Genomic DNA, 21,140 nt, shown 5'->3' on the forward strand with positions numbered 1-21,140 from the left:
GATTTTTAACATACCAAAAATTTACCGTATGGCTGGTGTTCTAAGTCATATATTTTTTTAACCACTTAATAAGGAAAGCACAAGACTTAGGATTATAATACTTCATATATGAAGTATTTCCTCCAGCGATGCCTGGGTGGCTCAGCAGTTGAGCAAGCCTGCCTTGGGCTCAGGGCAGGATCCTGGAGTCCCATGTGGGTGGGCTCCCTGCATGGAGCCTGCTTCTCCCTCTGCCTGTGTCTCTGCCTCTCTCTCCGTGTCTCTCATGAATAAATAAATAAAATATTTATTTATTTATTTTTACTTTTTGGTAAAATCTTTAAAAAAAAAAAAAAAGTATTTCCTCCAGTCAGGATGCCTGACTGGTTCAGTCAGTTAAACATCTGCCTTCTGCTCAGGTCTTGACTCCTGGGTCCTGGGATGGAATCCTGTATGGGTTTCCCTGCTCAGCAGGGAGTCTGTTTCTCCCTCTGCCCCTCCCCGCTGCTTATGTTCTTACGCATGTGTTTTTTCTCCCTCTTTCTCTTTTTCAAATAAGTGAAATCTTAAAAACATTTTTTTTAAAAAGTAGTTCCTTCAAAAGAAGGACACTCTGAAGGACACTCTGACATAGCATGACACATAGAGACGACTTTAGCTGGTCAATAAGTGAGTTGTGAATGGTTGGTGTCTCAGGTCACTTAACCAAGGAAAGGCTAGAAAGGATCTCATAGCTAGCGACTGACAATCATGGACCACAGAGTTATGGACTAATAAAGTGATCTTTTTCACAAATATCAGGAGAAGGGAATGATCTCATGAAGAACACAATTTCTGTATAATATAAAATGTATTTACTTGATTTGTACTTTTTCCCCACTATAAATTGTTTTAAATACACGCAGATTACGTCTGCAAATCATTTATATATGCTCTAATTTTTTAATATTATAAATTTACTTTTAAGCTTGTGCCCTCCGAACAGAAGCAAAACCACAGTGTTCTTACATGTTTTCTCTCCCCAGTGAACAATCCTGTAATAAATGTAGCTTAAGAAGCATATCGATGTTAACATGAAACTAAAATAGTAAGATGATAAGCTGGCTTTGGTTTTGAGTCTTGATTTTAATTTTATAGGTATTCCTTTAGAAATGAGTTGCACAATTGAGAAGGCACTTGCTGATGCTAAAGCTCTTGTTGAAAGATTGAGAGATCATGACGATGCAGCAGAATCTCTGATTGAGCAAACCACAGCTCTCAATAAGCGAGTAGAAGCGATGAAGCAGGTTTGATTTCTTTTCTTTCTTGTTGATTCCACTTTGAAAAAAGCAGTCAGATATTTATGTATTGCTTGAATCATAAATTTCTGCTTAATGCTGTTTTTTTAATGTTTTATAAAAATGTAAAAGTAGCTTGATTTGTATATTTTAATTTTATTTTAGATTATCATATAATTTTGTCATGTCCAGGTGATACAGATATATATATGTATATTCTAAAAACCATATATTTGATTGCTTGTTTTTCTGGCAGAGTTGCACATTGGAGTTTAGAAAATATATTAGGTTCTGATATATTAGAGACCAATAATATCTTTCACTAATAGTGATATATTTTGCTCTCTTATTTTTATAATGTAGAAATGTTTATATTTTTCTTTGTAAAAGTACTTAGGTGATGTTATTTAACAACAGAATTTTCGAAAATGGCATAAGGCGATATCTGGTTTATGTATTATGCAGTTGAATTTGTACTTCCTACCTTAATTTCCATTTAGTGCTACCAATTAAAGAAAAATTGAAAAGGGTTTCAGTTATTATCCTTATAATGTACATAGGAAGTTTCTTATATAAGAATTGTATATAAGAATTTTCCAGTGGTCCATGGGGTTAAGGTACCATTTTAAGCCTACTTATGATAAAAATTTTCAACTTTAAGATAATTATATAGTCTCTCCTTATGATGGAAATCATTTAGGGGGAAATGTATATTCATAGCCTACTCTTGTGAAACTCATCCATTTTGTAAAAGGAAGCAACCCTGGAATACCGCTTTTAACAAAGCTATTGGAAATAATAGAGCAAATTTACTTGTTTTGTTGCCTTAAACAGATTACATATCTCCCTAACTGTCCAGCTTGACTCATGCATTCCAAGGAACTAATATCTGGTACTGAGTCATAAAAACAAAGGAGTTTGACAACTAAAGAACCAGAAATGTTATAATGAATACATTACTAAGTAGCACATCAAAATGCCTTGAAAATGAAGGAGTACAATTTTAAAGTTAGATTCACATTTATTTCTAGGTTTTTTATTTCTTTTTTACATGTTCTTTTGCTATTGTTATTGAGATATAATTCACAATACCAATAAAGTTTACCCTCCTAAAGGGCATAGTTCATTGGATTTTAGTACATTCATAGGTTGTGCAACCATAATCACTATCTAATTCCAGAACATTCTCCTCACCCCAAAAGCTTACCTCCATTAGCAAGCTAGGTATGCCCTAGCTCTCCCTTCCCTCAGCCCCTGGCAACTAATCTTTCTATCTCTATAGATTTGTCTCTTTGGGATATTTCATGTGAATAGAATCATACAATATGTGGCTGTGGCTTTTTGTAACTTTTTTAAATGTAATGTTCTTGAGGTTCATCCATATTATAGCATGTTTTAAGTTTTTTATTCCTTTTTATTGCTGAATAATATTCCATCATAAGGATATAGTGCATTGTGTCTATCCATTCATCAGTTGATGGGACATTTGGATTATTTCTATTTGGGGGCTGTTATGAATAATACTGCTGTGAATATTTGTGTCCAAATTTCTGTGTAGACCTATATTTTCAGTTATCTTGGGTATATACGTGGGGGTAGAATTATAGTCATCCTGCTATACATTAGATTCCCCAGAACTTACTCATCGTTTGCCCATTTTTAATACATCATCATTAAATTATTATTATTATTGAGAGTTGTAAGAATTCTTTATATATTCTGGATTAGGCCCTTATATATATTGAGATATATATTTTCAAATGTTTTCTCCCAACATGTTCTTTTTTGATCTTTTCATTAGTATCAGGAGGAAATTCAAGAACTTAATGAAGTTGCCAGGCATCGGCCACGGTCCACATTAGTTATGGGAATCCAGCAAGAAAACAGACAAATCAGAGAACTGCAACAAGAGAACAAAGGTGGGGTCCTGAGGTGGCTCAGTCGGTTAAGCAGCTGCCTTTGGCTTAGGTCTCAGGGTCCTGGGATGGAGCCCCACATTGGGCTCTCTGCTCATTGGGGAGCCTGCTTCTCCCTCTCCCTCTGCCTGCCACTCCCCTTCTCTCTCTCTCTCTTTAATAAATAAATAAAGTCTTTAAAAAATAGAATAAAGGTAAGATATATAATTTTAAGATTATTAAGAACATATAATTGTAAAAAACAAAGGAGTTTGACAAATAAAGCTAAAAACCAGTAATGTTATAATGAATTATGTTACTAAGTGACTCAGCAAAATGCCTTGAGAATAAAAGAGTAGGCTTTAAAGTTAGATTCACATTTATTTAAAAATTTTTTCATTTCTTTTGCACATACTCTTTTATTACTATTGAGATATAATTCACATACCATAAAATATACTCTTTGGGAAGGCATAGTTCATTGGATTTTAGTTAAAATTAAACTTGGTTGACCATTTGCTTCAACGTGGGTAGAACTGGAGGGTATTATGCTGAGTGAAGTAAGTCAATCAGAGAAGGACAAACATTATATGGTCTCATTCATTTGGGGAATATAAAAATAGTGAAAGGGAATAAAGAGGAAAGGAGAGAAAATGAGTGGGAAATATCAGAGAGGGAGACAGAACATGAGAGACTTCTAACTCTGGGAAACAGGGTAGTGGAAGGGGAGGTAGGCAGGGGGAAGGGGTAACTGGATGATGGGCACTGAGGGGGGCACTTGATGGGATGAGCCTGGGTGTTATAGTGTATGTTGGCAAATCAAACTCCAATAAAAATATATACAAAAAAAGGGAAAAAATAAAACTTGGTTGAAAGAACTATAATATACAGTTGGACTCTTAACTTGGGATCAATTAATATTTTTAAAAACAGGGAAATGGGCAACTAAATTTCCTTTTTGGTATCCTCATTTCTGGTCCAAATGCCCAAATCATATGTAGTAGTCTTTATCCTTTCCTACATATGAATGTCTACCTTACTTGGAGTCATCTTAGATTCCCACTCTCAATATCCAGTTTATGCCGTTATTACCTATGAAGTAACTCACTTTCTTCTCTACAGAACAACTGCTTTAGTCCCTTGCTTAGATGTTCATGGTCTGTTGCCAGAACTATCCTAATTGGCCTCAATGATTCCAGTTTCTTTTCCCCCTCTAGTCTGTCTCCCAACACAGGCATCCGATTCATTTTTCAAAGATCTCTCTGATCATGTTATTCTTTTGCTTTAGAATCTTCATTGTATACTTATTTCCATATCCAGAAGCTTTCAAAATCAATTCCAAGCCTTTTTTTCTGTCTCCTTCCCATCCTTCTCTTCTCCATGAAACCTTCTTGCTGTCCTGAACCAGTTCTGAACCCACCATCTGCTTTCATGCCTCCCTGTGTAGAACGCCTTTTCCTTTTTCAGCTCAAGGAATGCAAGTTCATCTCAATAATGTGAAACTTTCACCAATTTCTCCTCACTGACTACATACATATATATATATATATATCAGAGTTCTGATCTGGACTTTACACGTTGTATTAGAATTATATGTATTTGCTTTCTCTTCTAGACTGAGCTCCATGGCCTTTTGGGTATTCCTAATGTAGAGCGTTATCTCGTACTTAATTGCTATTCAGTAAATGTTTGTTGAAATAATTCTTTAAAAATGAGCTTTAAATGGTCATTTCAAAAGCTAATAAAGGACTCTATTTGGTGTGCATTATTTCTTTATGGCAAGATTCTTAGATGTTTTCTATTCAAAACACCCTCTTTTATGTTGCTTTTCTGGTAAATATAGTGGGGAAGAGAATATTTTGTAGATCTTTAACTCAAGTTTGAGTAAAATAGACTATTTTTCTTGTTATTCTTGATAGAATTGCGTACATCCCTGGAAGAACATCAGTCTGCCTTGGAACTGATAATGAGCAAGTATCGAGAACAAATGTTTAGACTTCTAATGGCTAGCAAAAAAGACGATCCGGGTATAATAACGAAGTTAAAAGAGCAGCACTCCAAGGTAGTTCATTTTATAAATATAGTTTGAAATGAAAAAGAATCACAGTTGATTAACTTGTGTTGAGGCTTTTTTTTTAAATCACAGGTATCTAACATGATATTGAATATTCATCTTTCTGACGTTTTCTGCCTTTCCTTATTTTTGTCATTTCTTGCTGCATATTTTGTTCGATTTACTCTCCTAACTCCTGTTGTTCCCTAGTTCTTTAACATATTTTCAAAAGTAAATTTTATTTGGGAAGTACAGGTAAGTGTATTCAATTCAAAATTATTTTATAAGGTAATCTGCTTTTAAGAAATATTCTAATTTGTATGTTGCCGTTTGTTGCAAAAACAAAAACTGAAATGCTGAAAACATTTTCAGAAATTTGAAACCAGCTCAAGGTAGATTTGTTTTCCTTAAGACTGTTTTCTGAATGAAGCTAATTAATCCAGGCTGTAAATAATACTGATTATGATGGAAAAAACATGGGTGGGGCCAGTGGGGAGGAAAAGAACTAACATATTAAGATTTTGGACCCCTCCTCCCCCAATCATGTATCACTTAACATCATTTTTAGAGACAGAGCTGAACTGGTTAGAAATTAGTGTTTTTCCCTTTGTTCATTTACTTATTGACATCCCTGTGTCTGTTTCCTTTGTGTTTGTCTCTGTGTTCATTAGAAACTGCTATGAAGACAAGTAGAATAATCCTTTTCTATTTACATTTTAAGCTGAATTTTAACTGCTGGTGTGAAATAAAAATATTAGTATATTGTGATTTCTAACTATTACCTGTATTGGATAATGGTGAGCTAACTATTATAACTAACATTATTTAAGAAATCATTGTTTTAAGACTTGTTTTATCTTTCTCAATTATTGAAACACATTTTAGAGTCTTTAATTCTTCCATCGTGGTGCTTATAGGTACTTTTAAATTATTAATTATTTCTATTAAAATTAAATACCTAGTAAATAGATCTTTGTGTTACAACTTTGCACATTAAGAAAGTTAGTAATAGATACCTTTTGTGTCAGTTGAATAATTAATAACTATGGGTTTAATGTTATCTAATTATACTATTCATCTTCTAAGCAAAAGGAATAACGTTGGATGTTTAAGTGGCAATCTTTTGAATACAAATTTATCTATTGTTAATGAGATCATTATAAAAACATAAATTTAAATGTATAGTGTTTCTTTTAAAGGTACAAAGATGAATTGACTTAAATTATTGGTTAAATAAATACAATCTTGAGAAATTCCAAAAGGCCCTTCTGTTTAAAAAAGAAACAAATTTCTTGAGATCTAAAGAGATTGCTCTACCAAAAAATGTTTAGTATAAGATACTGCAGGTTGCTAGTTCCATCTGGTAGTAGCTATGCCAGAAGCAAATATTTTCTAGAACACGATAGATTTTACCAGTCATTAGAGCAGTTTTATTATTAGCAAAGTTAAACATTTCTTAATATAGCTGTAAACCATCCTTTATTATATAGATTGACTTCATCTAAGTGCTGATCCTTCCATAAAATGACTGTTCAATTCTTGTTAATTCCAACTAATACATATTAATGTTTGTGATTTTGATTTTTCCCAAAAAGGAGACACTTCAACTCAAACATTATTACATTTGCACTGGCTTAGTTATTATTAATAATAAGATGAAATAAATAAGTTCCATTAGTCTGCCATAGTAATTTACAGTATAAAAGGAGATAGATACAAACATAATATATAAGGTAGGATGAATCCTAAAATAGAGATATGATTTAATATGGGAATACTAATGGAAGTAAGGTTAGGTCTCTTGAGGAGAATCTGGGAAGGTGTCAAGAAAGAAAAATCTATCTAAATCTAGCCTTGAATTAATTACTGGGAGAGGAAGGTCAACAAGCAGAAGTGGATGAGCAGAGAAACTTGTATTATAAAGGTGTAAAAATATGAGATTCCAACATGTGTTTAGGTATTGATGCTCTGATGACCCTAAACACACAAAAAATTTTATAACACATTTAAGAGTAACAAGCAGGGTTACACATAACAGCATTTTGGCATAAGAGATCCTCTGAGACCACCGTAGTACAGAATTTCACCCTCACTTAGAAGTTTTGAGCACAGATTCAAAAATCAACATAAAGTTTGAGAAGAATTCATTTTTGTCCAAATACTCATTTTTACATTATTTTTGAACAGCTGCCTTTTTGGAAATCTTAAAAAAACAAACATTTCAAACAGTTGGCTAACACGCATGAACTAACACTCATTCAGTTTTTAAATTACGGATAATATCCGTATTAACATTATAATGACTCTATACTACAGATTGACATGGTACATCGTAACAGCTCCGAAGGATTCTTCCTTGATGCATCTCGACACATCTTTGAAGCATCTCAACATGGACTGGAGAGGAGGCACTTGGAAGCAAATCAGAATGTACACTAAATAAAACAGTCAACTTTTGGGGTGTGGATGGAAGGGGGGAGGTCCATTTAAAACCTTCTTTGACATTGAATTTTCCTGCCAGTTTAAATCAGCAAATAAATGAAATTGCTTTTAAAAATACTGTGCTTTTGATAGCCATGCAAAAATATTCAGCATTGAAACTTTAATCTGTCATTAATTCTGTGTATTATATCATATACAGCCTGTTAGATAATTGCAAGCTTTAAAGATTGGTTAAGCCAGCTTTTCATTTTGTTGCTGCAAAATTTTATAAACAGTTTTCCTCTTTGTGGACGTCAGAGGTGTTTTCTTGGAAGTCATTTTAATCTGATTTCATAAAAATTTTGTTTGAACTATTAAAGGAACAATTTTAATTCAGTTTTTGATCGTTTGTAGTCCTTTAGTTTGAGTTCACAATAACCTAAAAATGCCTTTGTTTAGGTGTTACATGTATGTGTTAGTAGTATATGCTATATTGTCTTTTTGTGTGTATATGTGTGTGTGTGGCAGATCACTATTGAGCAAGTTGAAATAACCCTAAACAAAAGTTACAAATGAAAGGCATTTCAAGAAAGTTCAAGAATTATATTACTGATAATCCAAAGAATATGTTACTGACACTTCTTGCCTTTCAGACAGTTTTGAAAGCATAGGTCTTGGCCTCTTATGTTCATTAAAAGACCTATGAAATTTCCCTAAGGATTTTAGTGTAATAAATGAACCATTGAACTGGGCCTATAAAAATACTATTAAAAAAATCAGTAGAATTTCATTTTCTTCCATCTTAAAAGCAAAGAATGATTTGCTTCCTGTACTGTCTTTTACCGTAAAAAGACACTAAAATGATAAGCTAAAGAAAGTGTTGGTATTCAGAATTTTTTCTCATACCCTTAATCTGCTGCTGCAGTTACCGGTACTTAACTTGCTTTTAAACATTCTGCTCCCGGGAATCCCTGGGTGGCTCAGCGGTTTAGCGCCTGCTTTCAGCCCAGGGCATGATCCTGGAGACCTGGGATCGAGTCCCATGTCAGGATCCCTGCGTGGAGCCTGCTTCTCCCTCTGCCTGTGTCTCTGCCTTTCTCTCTCTCTCTCTCTCTCTCTCTGTGTGTCTTTCATGAATAAATAAATAAAATCTGAAAAAAAAAATTCTGCTCCCTTCCCAGAGGGAGAGATTTTAATCATTTTTTAAAAACTATTTCGGATTATGACAGATGGATGTTTGTCTTGATACTATTCTTGCTACCATAATCTAATCCAGAACTGCCTAATAGCACTCTCTGAAATGATAGAAATGTTCTTCATCTGTGCTATTCATCATGGAAGCCACCAGCCCCATGAAGCTGTTGAGCACATGGAAGTGTCGCTAGTACAACTCAGGAACTGAAATTTTAATTTTTTAAAAGATGTTTAATTTTATTTAATATTTATATAGCATCATGTTGGATAGTGTAGATTAGTCCTTTTATTTTGCCTTCTTTTTGCATATACATTAGCATTGTATAGGTGTCCCCGTCAAAATAATATGACCTGCATTTTTGTTGGTTAGAAAGTACTAAATGTGTGGTAAGCCAAAGATACTATTTGTTCTCCATATTTCTTCCACAGTTCACTAGTTTTGTAGGTTTTGCAGGTTCTCTTCAAATCCTTTTTACAAATAGGATATATACAATTATTTAAGAGACAAGATTATTAGGGAAGTTTTTAGCTTTTACATTTAAATTTTGACCTCAATATAATAAAATCACCCTCAACTGCCAGTGAACAATGGTATAGAGAAACTGTTCATTGAAAAAAAATGATTATTCTCAAATTTCTGTTGATTCTTAAACCTCGTGTCTTTCACTTGACTCTAAAAGCTCCTTGAAATCAGGGAATGTGTCTTGATAGGTTTCATATTCCTATTGCCTAGCATAGTGCCTGGAATATCATAGGTGTGGAAAAAAATAATGGCATGAGATTGGAAGAAATTTATGCTGTCTGCTGCACCAATACATGTGGCTATTTTATACTTAAATATTTTGAACAGTTTGTAAAGGCCATTTAATATTTAAATGCTCAGGGGATCCCTGGGTGGCTCAGCGGTTTAGCGCCACCTTGAGCCCCAGGGCATAATCCTGGAGACCCAGGATCCAGTCCCACATCCGAGCATGGAACCTGCTTCTCCCTCTGCCTGTGTCTCTGCCTCTCTCTCTCCCTCTCTCTGTGTGTCTCATGAATAAATAAAATCTTCTTTAAAAAAATATTTTAATGTTCAAAAGCAGACTTCTGTTCATTTTATTCAATGTTTATTATACATTATGCACCAGACACAGGCAAATATAAACAAGATACAGTTCCTACTCTCAAGGATTATAGTCTGGAAAAATGTCTAGGTTGCATTGAGATTAATTTTTAGACAAGGATAATATAGAAAAGACTTGTAAATCATGAGGACATTAGGGGTAAAGAGACTGTCAATTTTGTCTTTCCCATTACTTTGTAGTATATGTAGGTATTAAAAAAACTGTTGATCATTTGTGGTGTAAAGAATGTGAAATAGAGCTAGTGGGTTTATATTGTGCTGCTTATCTTTACTTGTAGCCCTAACAGAAATCTGATTTCAAAAGCACACTGATGGTCAGTGAACTTTTTTGTAAATATGTTTGATATAGTACCTTCACGTTAAATGGCAATGTAAGAATATTACATTCATATTAAGTGGCAATGCAGATTTTTTTTTAAAGGAGAGAATCCAAAAATAAAGTATTTCACTGATTTGCAACTACTCTCTCTTTTTTTCAGGAATTACAAGCACATGTTGATCAAATAACAGAAATGGCAGCAGTAATGAGGAAAGCCATTGAAATTGATGAGCAACAGGGTTGCAAGGAACAGGAACGAATATTTCAACTGGAAGTAAGTTTTAAATTGCAAATGTGGGTGAAAACTGTCCATACAAAGATTGATAGCAGAAAATACACCCCATTTAAAAATATATGTATACGCTTCTCTGGAAAACTGGTAATGTTCTCTTTCTTAACTTGGATACTGGTTATATGGGTATATAATGCAAGACCATTTACATAGTAATACAGAAGTTCAGAATGAGTAGTAACTTAGAGCAATATTCGAGAAAATTGATGTTTTGATCTTATGTTGCTCCTGTTACTGGGCAAATATAATTTTTAATTTAGTAATTTTAAAAATTTCTTCATTCTGTTGGAGATCATTATGATGCAGGGAAAATTTTTTTAAGTCCACAAATATTCTCTGGGCACTTGTATTTTTCTGGGGAATGTATAAAAACCTTTTTGTCCTTTATTTTGTGATAGCAAAAGCATAAATCGTTGTTGAACAATTTAAATTAGTGGAATAAACTTTCATACTTTAAAAGCTTCATTTTGAAGTCATGGTGGAGATATTGGTTATAAAGGGCCAAAATAAATTTGTTTCTAAAATAAGGGTAAGCAAACTTTTTCAGTAAAGGACCAGATAGAAAATATTTTAGGCTTTGCAAGCCAGTCATTCCCTGTTGCAACTACTCACCTATGCCACTGTAATACAAAAGCAGCCATACACACAAAAAAGATTGAGCTTACCTATGTTCCTGTAAAGTTTAATTTACAAACAACAGGTCTCAAGCCAGGCTGAATGTAGTTTGCTGATTCCCTATTTTGTACCATTGAAACAGAAAGTAAGCCTGAAGACAAAGTGGTTGAGAATTATAAAAGTTATTTTTAAATACCTGCTAATTGGGATCCCTGGGTGGCGCAGCGGTTTGGCGCCTGCCTTTGGCCCAGGGCGGGATCCTGGAAACCCGGGATCAAATCCCACGTCGGGCTCCCGGTGCATGGAGCCTGCTTCTCCCTCTGCCTGTGTCTCTGCCCCCCTCTCTCTCTCTCTCTCTCTCTCTGTGTGTGTGTGACTATCATAAATAAATAAAAATAAAAATAAAATAAATACCTGCTAATTTTGGGATGCCTGGGTAACTCAATGCTACCTTCAGGTGAAGTCATGATCCTGGGATCCCAGGATTTTGAGTCCCACATCAGGCTCACCACAGGGAGCCTGCTTCTCCCTCTGCCTCTTTCTCTGTGTCTCGAATGAATGAATGAATAAAATCTTAAAAAAAAATAAGTCCGCTAATTTCTTATAGTAACTAATCTAGAAAATAGTTATCAAAAAAAAAAAAAAAAAGAGTTATCAGTGCTAGATCGGGTCACTCTCTTGAAAAACATCATGATCACTCAGCCAGCCCTGCTACTTTCAAATTCCAGTTGGGAAAACAAACCAAACCAGATGGCTTGTCCTACATTCCATGCTCTCATGGAAAGGAGTAAAAGTACTAAAGTACTAAGAGGTTCTAGTCCCAGGGTATTATTCACAGGCTTTGTTGGGTTTATATAAATATAAATCTAGGTGTTATTTCCTCATTTATACTGTGAGTGTAAAAAATAAGGCAGTTTTTGAGATTCTATCCACAGTTAGAGCTGCATAAATAAGGCTTTGTACTGGTGGAAAACGCTGAGCACAATTACTACTTCTTTATAAAAAGTATTCTCTAGATTCAAGTTGTCAACTTCAACTGTATATATCATTTAATATATGTCTGCCAATTATAGAACTTTGTCATACTTTTAGGTTTGGCTTAAGATATGTTTGTATTCTTGTGGCTGTCTTGGTAATTATGTCTTTCTTTTTGTCCTCTTTTAGCAAGAAAACAAAGGCTTGAGAGAGATTCTTCAAATAACTCGAGAATCATTTCTGAATCTTAGGAAGGATGATATGTCTGAAAGTTCATCTTTGTCAGCATTAGTGACCAATAGTGACCTGAGTCTGAGGAAGAGCTGAAGAGCCTGTAAGTCCATGAGTTTCTTACAAGGCTCCAAATAGTCACTGGGACTGGCCTACTAAAGTCAATGAATTAACAGAAAAATCTGTCTCAAGCTACCCTTGCTTTATTTTTTTTTATAGTATGTACAGTGCACTGGCAATGACATTCTTGAGATAGCAACAAAAAAAAAAAAATGCATAGTTAATGGTCATAGACTTTATTCCAAAATAAAATTTAAAACAAACTCTTGTTAACTGATGAACAAACTAAAGATTTTCTGAGTGACTGCTGAACTGTCAAGAGCTTTCAGCAGTATAGGTGGCACTCTGGATGATACTTGGATAAGCATGAATATTCCCAATAAATGAATGGGAATTCATAAAATTATTCAAATTTTAAAATACATAGTTTTGCCTCAGTTTTGTGAATGGAAGATCGTCATACTAAATTTTATTTCACCTCCCTGTTTGGTGTCAGAGTTAACAAATAAGCTTATGTACCATGAGACTTCAGCTTTAATGACTGTGTGGTCTACCTTCCCATAAATTTAAGTTTTTGTCAAAATTTAGTTAGGAAGGCTGTAGGAATGTTTCATATGCACCATAAACAAGAGGTAATTTAATTTTAGTTAATTTACCAAATTAAAGTAGCTAACAGTTGTCCATAAGTTGCTTACATACATGAAATATTTCAGGAATGAAAGAGAAAGAATATTACTTTCTAAGAAAGAAGATCTTATAAGAGACATATTAGTAGGTTAAACTACTCCTTTGAAAGATTAAGTTTTGGTTCTAAATAATGAAGATGAGATTTTTCTCTTCTCTGGTTGATCTTTAAGGATATTATGTAGCTCTTTTAGCTAACAGAGTTGAAATGTTTCATATAGCAAGCTAAGTGTGGTAATTTCAAAGTAAATTGGGAATTCCTCTGCCTCATTGAACCCTTTCCTTAAAGGTATTCTTAAGAGACACAGAAAGTAAATTAAATTTTTTTTTAAATTTTGTTTTTTGGATCTATTCTTAAGCTCTGTCTGGTCCTCATAACCTGTACGATTTTTCTTACAATCTCTCAAGTCAAAAGGGCTGGGGGGTAGCGGGGGTGGAAATCTATGGATTTATAAGTATTTGTTTGATTTTTTTACAAAATATATATCCAGTATGTAAATTTTTAAAAGCCACTAGACATAGAAATGTACTTTAACCAATTGAAATCTAAATTTTTCTTATTTTGTGATTATAGAATAAAATAGGATAAAAGAAAAATGTCATATGTGATTAAATACACTCATTTCTATTAAAATTAGCACAATAGAAAATTCTACTTTTGGGTATGTAATTTGTTAAATAAATATTCACATGGTAATTTTGTGTATAATTTCATATGTTGGTAAAATTCAAAACTACTTTTCACTTTGGAATTTTTCTACCTTAAGTTTGGGGTAAGTGGGGCTGACTGAAAAGGGCTTATGGCCCAAACACTGAAAAGATTTCTTTTCTCAGAGCCTTAATTGATATTTTATAAATGAAGTTTTTTTTTTTTAACTTTTCTATTGGTTTTGGGGAAAGTATCTGTTAATTTGGTGGCACATTCATTCATATAGTTTTTATCCCAAGTTAGAATTAAAGACAATAAGCTACACAGTTGAGATTAAATCTGAGGCAATTCATTGAGGCAGCTCTATTACAAAATGTTACTTGATAATTATTTTTATAACAAGTTAATTTATGCTTGGTCTTATTTGGATATAATTTTAAGATCTTGGTGTTTAAAGACATTTACTTTGTTATATAGCAAGATTTCCATCCATACTTTTTTTTTTAAAGCAGAACCTTAAATTTATGTCTGAGAGTGTACTGCATAGGAGCCTATTTTATCAATAAAGATGAGTGGTTGAAATTGATATGGTCTCCAAGTTAATTTGAGAACAATGCTTACATTCTTACATATAGTCTATTTTTATGGCATCTTATCTCTTACCATAAAACTAGTACTTAGCAACAACTTCTATCTGTATTTCTTAGGAATTGGCCAGCAACTTATTCCTGATCCTGCAAGCCTTTTTATTATATGCGGTGGGTTTAAGCGTTTCCCCGCAAAGGTATGTCCAGGTTCTAACCTCCTGTACCTGTGAATGTGACCACATTTTAAGTCTTGACAGGGGTAAGGACCTTTGGATGAGATCATCCTGGATTTAGGATGGGCCCTATATCCAATGACTAGTGTCCTTACAGGAGAGAAGGAATTTTGAAACAGGCACAAGGAGAAAGCCCTGTGAAGACAGAAGCAGAGAGTTAATGCAAGCCTCAGGGCCCTGAGGTGCCACCAGAAACTAGGAGAAGGGTATGAAATGCTACCCCTCAGAGCCTCCAGAAGGGGCCGACCCTGCTTGATTTCCCCCTCCTTGTGCTTTCTGGCTCTCTCCCCTCCCCCCATCCCAATCTGTCAAATAAAATTTTTAAACCCTGCCTTCTTGATTTTTTTAGAACTGTGAGAGAATAAATTTCTGCTAAGCCACCCAGCCTGTGGTAACTTGTTATGGCAGCCCTAGAAAACGGATATTTATCATCTGTCCTCTATACTTTTTATTTATTTTTTATTTTTTTATACTTTTTTTTATATAGGAAATACAATTCTAAAAAACTGATTATATACAACCTCACAGATAAAGTATTTTCTTTTCAAATTGATATAAAAATTTCCAAGTCACCTTTAAAGAGTATTTCTAAACTGCCTTAATGATTAGAAGATCGTAGATCCATTACCTCAAATTTTTGACGGTCAGAGTAAAATAGGAGTTAATTTTTCAGTGGAAAACATCAATGAATAATTTCTCATTTGAATTTGAAGGGGCTCCCTTTTTACTTCAGTGGCTTCTTTTGTTCTTTTTTCTGACTAAAAATTAGGGAGCCCTCGGCCTCAGTCCTTACTCCTACTCACATCCTTGGTGATCTCATCCAGTCTCATGACTTTAAATACCACCTGTAATGCAAAAGACTCCCAAATTTACAGCTCTCATTAAAACCTCTCCTTAACCCTGGACTCTTTCAACTGTTACTATCAAAGAGAAATCTCAGACTCCACATGCTCAAAGCAATTTACTCTCCAGCCTCCATATTCCTCCCCATCTCATCTGATGACAACTCCATCTTTTCGGCCACAAAGGCCAAAAGATGGTAGCATCTTTGCCTTCACTTCCTCTTTTATCATACACCCAATTCACCAGCAAATTCTACTGACCCTCCGTTCTAAATATATCAGAATCTACCATTTCTCACCATCTACACTGCTTCCCCTGGTTAAAGCCACATTATGACAGGTACTACAGTGATCCAATTATATTCAACCTAAATATCATACAATAGGGAAATCGTTTATGTCTAGATTATTAATTTACTATCAATATCTACGTAGTGCATATGGCTTAAAGACTCTAGCAATGGGGACAAAAAATGTACCTAAATTTGCATAATAAAAACCTTAATACTGAATTGCACATATAATTACAACCATGTAAAAATCAAATGCATAGGGGAGAAATGTCCAGAAGCAAATAATATCTGTATACTTCCAACTAATTCTGTTGTTTTACATAAACTACCCAGTAAGTTACAAAAAATTGTGGCTTGCTGGCAACAGAAACTTTGTTTATATAGATATATCATAACTTATTCAACTTTTTCTCCTGATATTCAGACTGCAATTTTTATTATTAAAAAAATGCTTCCTTAAACATCTGTGTACATATCTTATGTAGTGTACCTATTTCTGGTGTATAAAGCATCAGAAATTTGTTAGCTTATGTTCCTTTTTGTTATAATTTATCTTCTACATAAAGGAAAAAATAAATGTATACCATAAAAATCCAACATACAGAAAATATTACAGTTCAAAGTCCGTCTCTCTCTTCCTACAACCTATGTCTTCCCAGAGGTAATTACAAGTTTCTCGTGAATCAGAAAAACTTAATCTATAAACTTTTTTTCTATAAATGTTTTTTAAACATATACACACATTTGGAATCTCAGATACACCTTGTGGTATCCTTTGCAAGTTTTTATTTCCATATGAGGAAAAAAGGAATAAATCTACATAAAGGAAAGAACATAAACCTACTGCTTTGGAATAACTAAAGCCTTCAGGGGTACCTGGGTGGCTGTTAGTTGACACGTCTGTCTGCCTTCAGCTTGGGTCATGATCCCAGCGTCCCGGGATAGAGCCCCATATTGGGCTCCGTGCTCAACAGGGAGCGTGCTTCTCCCTCTCCCTCTACCGTCCCCCTCACTCCCCCGCTTGTGCTTTCTGGCTTTCTCCCCTCCCCCCCATCCCTGCTCTGTCAAATAAAATGTTTAAAAAACCTTCAGAAAATTCACTATATTGATATTAGCTAAAAACGTTCTAATCTTGAAACACAGGATGTATGTGTGTATACACACACACATACTTCTTGAGTATCAGATACTGCTTAGGAAGGCTACATTTGGGCTTTCTGTAAAACTAAAAAAGAAGAAAGCTGGTTAGAATCAGTGTTTCAAGAACTTGTCCCTGTCACGGTCCATAATCCAAAATCTCAGCACATTGCTTAGGTCTATATGTACAATTCAAGATGAATTCGGCTAGTCCTTGGTTACTTGAAAATGCCAAGGATTTACTAGGGACATCTCAAATTTCAGCACCACTCAGTGGTCCGGTCACTCAGTGCTATTAAATCAAAGTTGATGTGAGATCAAGTGAATGAATTCCTCAAATGTTAAACTTCTAGAATATGTTCGTTTTAAGACCTATCTCTTAACTGGAATTTAAATTAAAACTTTGTAAGGGGGCAGCCCTGGTAGCTCAGCGGTTTAGCACCGCCTTCAGCCCAGGGCATGATCCTGGAGACCCCGGATCGAGTCCCATGTCAGGCTCCCTGCATGGAGCCTGCTTCTCTCTCTGCCTGTTTCTCTGCCCCTCTCTCTCTCTCTCTCTCTGTGTCTCTCATGAATAAATAAATAAAATCTTAAAAAAAAAAAAAAAACTTTGTAAGGATTTTATTCCTAGTCATGCAGACTATAGACCTATAGAATACAAGACGTTAAAAACATCATTCAATAAAATATTCAGTAGAGAATCCCTGGTATGTATCGTTGAAGGAATTCAAGGAGAGAGCTGGTTTGGAAGAAAAATAGCTCTACTTTTCTTTTTTTTTTTATGTAAAAATAACACATTTTATTTGTTTTAAGGCTTCTTTAGAGTGTCTTTTTACAGCTGTAGGAAACTACAAGTTTATAGGAGATTACTTTGAAGTCGGTTTTTTACTTTTGGGTGGTTTCCTTACTGGGGTTTGGAATCACTTTATTTTCAGGGGTTGTAACACTACAGCCTGCTGACCTTCCACAAACTTCTTTTTATGTTTAGAGAGGTTTTCAAAGGAAGTCTCTAAAATCTCCTTGTCCTGGCTTTCCGGAGATTCAGTGTCTACATTTTCCCAGGCCTCTTCAGGCTGCCCATGTAGCCATGGTATATGTAAACTGGGTTTTTGGGGAATTATGGCTTTTACCTCCTCAACAAAAGCCGTGGTGTCCTTTCTGAACCCCAAAGCCAGGACACATTTTAAGCCAATGACCAGTGCGAGTGTCTCGCTGAGACGGGGAACCTGACAGGCACTGATCTGCTCGAGCTCAACTGAATCAGATGTGAGGTGATGATGGCAGGCTTGGCCGACTTACACACGAGGACCAGCAGCAGCCCATTCCTTTCCAGAGCTCTGGTCACTTCATTAACACGGATGGCAAGCTGCCTCCTGACAAGCACAGGAGTCTACCCTGACCCTTGCTCATTATCTTCTGGTTGTTTCTCTTTCAGATCCTCGCTTGTATCAACTTCTGTGCTACATTTGTCTGGGCTTTGTTTTTTTTTTTTAAACTGCTTTTTCTTTTCCTTCTTATCCTCAATCTTCTGAAGCCCAAGAGATTTAAATGTGTCTTGAAGTGTCTGTAATATGAAGTGCGTGTCTTCTCTCTCTAGAATAGTCCAGCAGATAGTATATGGGTACAAAAATGAAAGACTGTCTTCTGTTGAAAAACCTTCAGGCATTAATAAGCAAGAGGAGAGATTTTTTTCAGAGAAAAGCCTTTAATTCTGTCCATGGTAGTAGTCCTCTAGAACCCTAGGCCCAGCCCTAGCAATACATATATTGCAGTTTTAAGCAACTTTGATATATGGATGGTCTCCTGCTCCAAATGAGGCAGGTAGTTTTAAAAAGGTGTTGGGGCACCTGGGCAGCTCAAGTCAGTTAAGTTTCTGACTCTACATTTCAGCTCAAGTCATGATCTCAGGGTCGTGAGATCGAATTCCACGTTAGGCTTTAGTGCTCACTGGGGAGTCAGCTTGGGATTCTCCCTCTGCCCCTCACCTTGCTCACACTTTCTAAAATAAATAAAATCTTTGAAAAAGAAAAAAAGGTGTTGTGGTTCAGTTCAATTGCTGAAAACGCTGGAGAACTGGGAAGCAAAGGCTAAACACTTAATATGTCTCAACCACTCCGTCCATCTGCATCATTTTTGATCTTCTACCGCCTTCCTTAAAGCTCCCATGCCCTGCCCAATGTGCCCACAAGTTCAGGCAGGCCAGAGAACATGCATGCCAATCTGGATAATAGAGAATCCATTAGCAGGAGGAGCCATGAGCCTCAGGTGACTAAGCCTTTTCTAATCCTTAAGAACTTCAAAATAAAAAGGTAATTGTAGCCATCCTTTAACCTCCTTCCAAAGGAGGGAATTCACCCTGGGGGCAGTGGAGGCAGGTATGCTCCTATAGAGGTATACTGATAGGACTCTGGAACAGAAGGAAAAGAATTTGAGGACCATAGCTTGTGGATCACTCAAGAGTTCTGACTCACCTGCCAGGGAACAACTGCTAAATTCTAGGGGCTGGGGAGGAAATGAAAAAGAAAGGTAAATAAAAAGGCAAGGTATGCTCTGTACAGTTTTGTTGTATAGATAAAATTTAACGAGGAAAGATGGACAATAAAAATAGAACTACCATATACTCCAGCAATCCCAGTTCTGGGTATATATCCAAAGGAAATGAAAAGATCTTTTGAAAAAAAAGGCTAATTCCCATGTTTACTGCAGCATTATTCACAATGGCCAAGACAGGGAAACATCCTAAGTGTCCATCAGTGGATGAATAGATAAAGATGTGGTGCATATTTTATATAGTTATATAGTTAGTTATATATATAGTTGTATTTATAGTTATATATATAGTTATATTTATAGTTATATAGTTGTATATATAGTTGAATACAATGGTATATATACCATTTATATAACAGTATTATTGAGCCGTGAAAAAGAAAGAAATCCTGCCATCTTCCAACCACATGGATGGACCTTGAGGGCATTATGGCAAGTGAGGGAAGTCAGAAAAAGGCAAACACTGGATGATACCACTTATATGTGGAACCTAAAAAAAGCCTGATTCCTAGTAACAGAAAGTAGAATGGCTGATTATAGTCAATACTGGAGTAGATCTCATTTTCACAAAGAGAATGATAATTATGTGACATGACAGAGGCAGTAGCTAACTCTATGGTGGTAATCATTTTGTAATATATAAAAGAATCCAGTCAAGACCAGACATCTTAAACTTACATAGTATTGTATGTCAATTATAACTCAATTTTAAAAAAACGACATCCTTTCTGGGTCAAAATGGGAAAAGCTGAGAACGGGAGTGCTGACCCCACCAAGCACCAAAGTGAAGGGCTGCAAGGACTGGCAGGGCACACAGGTGAGAAGAGACTCCACTGAGGGCTCTTCATAGAGCAGGGAAGGCCTCAAAGCTTTTCTTTATGCTTTTAACCCCACTACGTGGAATGCAGTCAGTCTCCTTGTGGTTTGGTTACTCCTACTCCTCTTCCGTGTCAGCTGAAATGTCATTTCAAGGAATTCTTCCCTGACATCCCAGATTTTACCCCCTAGTCCATTTTTTTGTTGTTGTTTTTGTTTTTTGTTTTTCCCTAGTCCATTTTAAATTCCACTGCATATTGTATGTCCTGTGTGTGAACTATTCTAGTATCTCTTCTCACACTCTACACCCTGAAGCAGTATATTTTGCCATCTTCCTAGTACCCAAGGCAAGGCCTGGCACTCAGGAATTTTACACATATTTATGTAATGAGTAAACGTAAGATCCAAGTAAAAACTATTATCATTGTAGGTGAGGTTTTCTGTTCTTGGGTTTTTGTTTTTGTTTTTTGTTTTTTTTCCTCATGCCAATATAGCCTGATCTAGACCTGCGAACCTCCCCAGTGTAATGATTATATGATAGTCCCTGGGTTGGCCCAAGTTACCACTAGCTTGAGCCCCTCATTTTATAGCGGGGCCAGAATGTCCAGAGGTCTTTCAGTCAACAATCAGATTAAAATGACTTATAAAGGGTATTAGTTTGCTAGGGCTGCCATAAAAATACCACACATAGGGTGGCTTAAACAATGGAAATTTATTTTCTCACATTCTGGAAGCTGGAAGTCCAAGATCAAGGTTGGTTTCCACTGAGGCCTCTCCTCTGCTTGCAGAAGGCTGCCTTCTCACTGTATTGTCACCAATTCACCAGCAGAAGAAAATTGAAAATAATCCATGGTTTACATTTTCATTATGATACAGTGTAAAGCACGTTTGGATGGGAAGTCAGTTATCCCA

General features: G+C 35.4%; 1 protein-coding gene and 1 pseudogene across 3 annotated transcripts in view; one reads left to right on the forward strand and one right to left on the reverse strand.

Annotated features, from left to right (window-relative positions):
- Nucleotides 1-14,915, forward strand: part of FGFR1OP2 (FGFR1 oncogene partner 2) — a 32,076-nt gene extending 17,161 nt beyond the window's left edge. The window contains exons 2-8 of one of the 3 annotated variants that reach the window (XM_041736613.1): nt 1,117-1,265; nt 3,058-3,175; nt 5,071-5,213; nt 7,521-7,634; nt 10,425-10,538; nt 12,336-12,480; nt 14,478-14,915. In XM_041736613.1, coding sequence (XP_041592547.1) covers nt 1,131-1,265; nt 3,058-3,175; nt 5,071-5,213; nt 7,521-7,634; nt 10,425-10,538; nt 12,336-12,473 — 762 coding nt within the window. In that variant the 5' untranslated portion in view covers nt 1,117-1,130 and the 3' untranslated portion in view covers nt 12,474-12,480; nt 14,478-14,915. Of the gene's footprint in view, nt 1-1,116; nt 1,266-3,057; nt 3,176-5,070; nt 5,214-7,520; nt 7,635-10,424; nt 10,539-12,335; nt 14,357-14,477 lie in introns of those variants that run through there. The other 2 variants (XM_041736612.1, XM_041736614.1) reach the window with 2 other exon arrangements.
- A 2,507-nt stretch (nt 14,916-17,422) lies between these two features.
- LOC121480219 lies at nt 17,423-19,567 on the reverse strand (annotated as a pseudogene).
- Nucleotides 19,568-21,140: the final 1,573 nt, after the last annotated feature.

This window comes from Vulpes lagopus, chromosome 21, assembly GCF_018345385.1.
Source record: "Vulpes lagopus strain Blue_001 chromosome 21, ASM1834538v1, whole genome shotgun sequence".
Lineage (NCBI taxonomy): Eukaryota > Metazoa > Chordata > Mammalia > Carnivora > Canidae > Vulpes > Vulpes lagopus.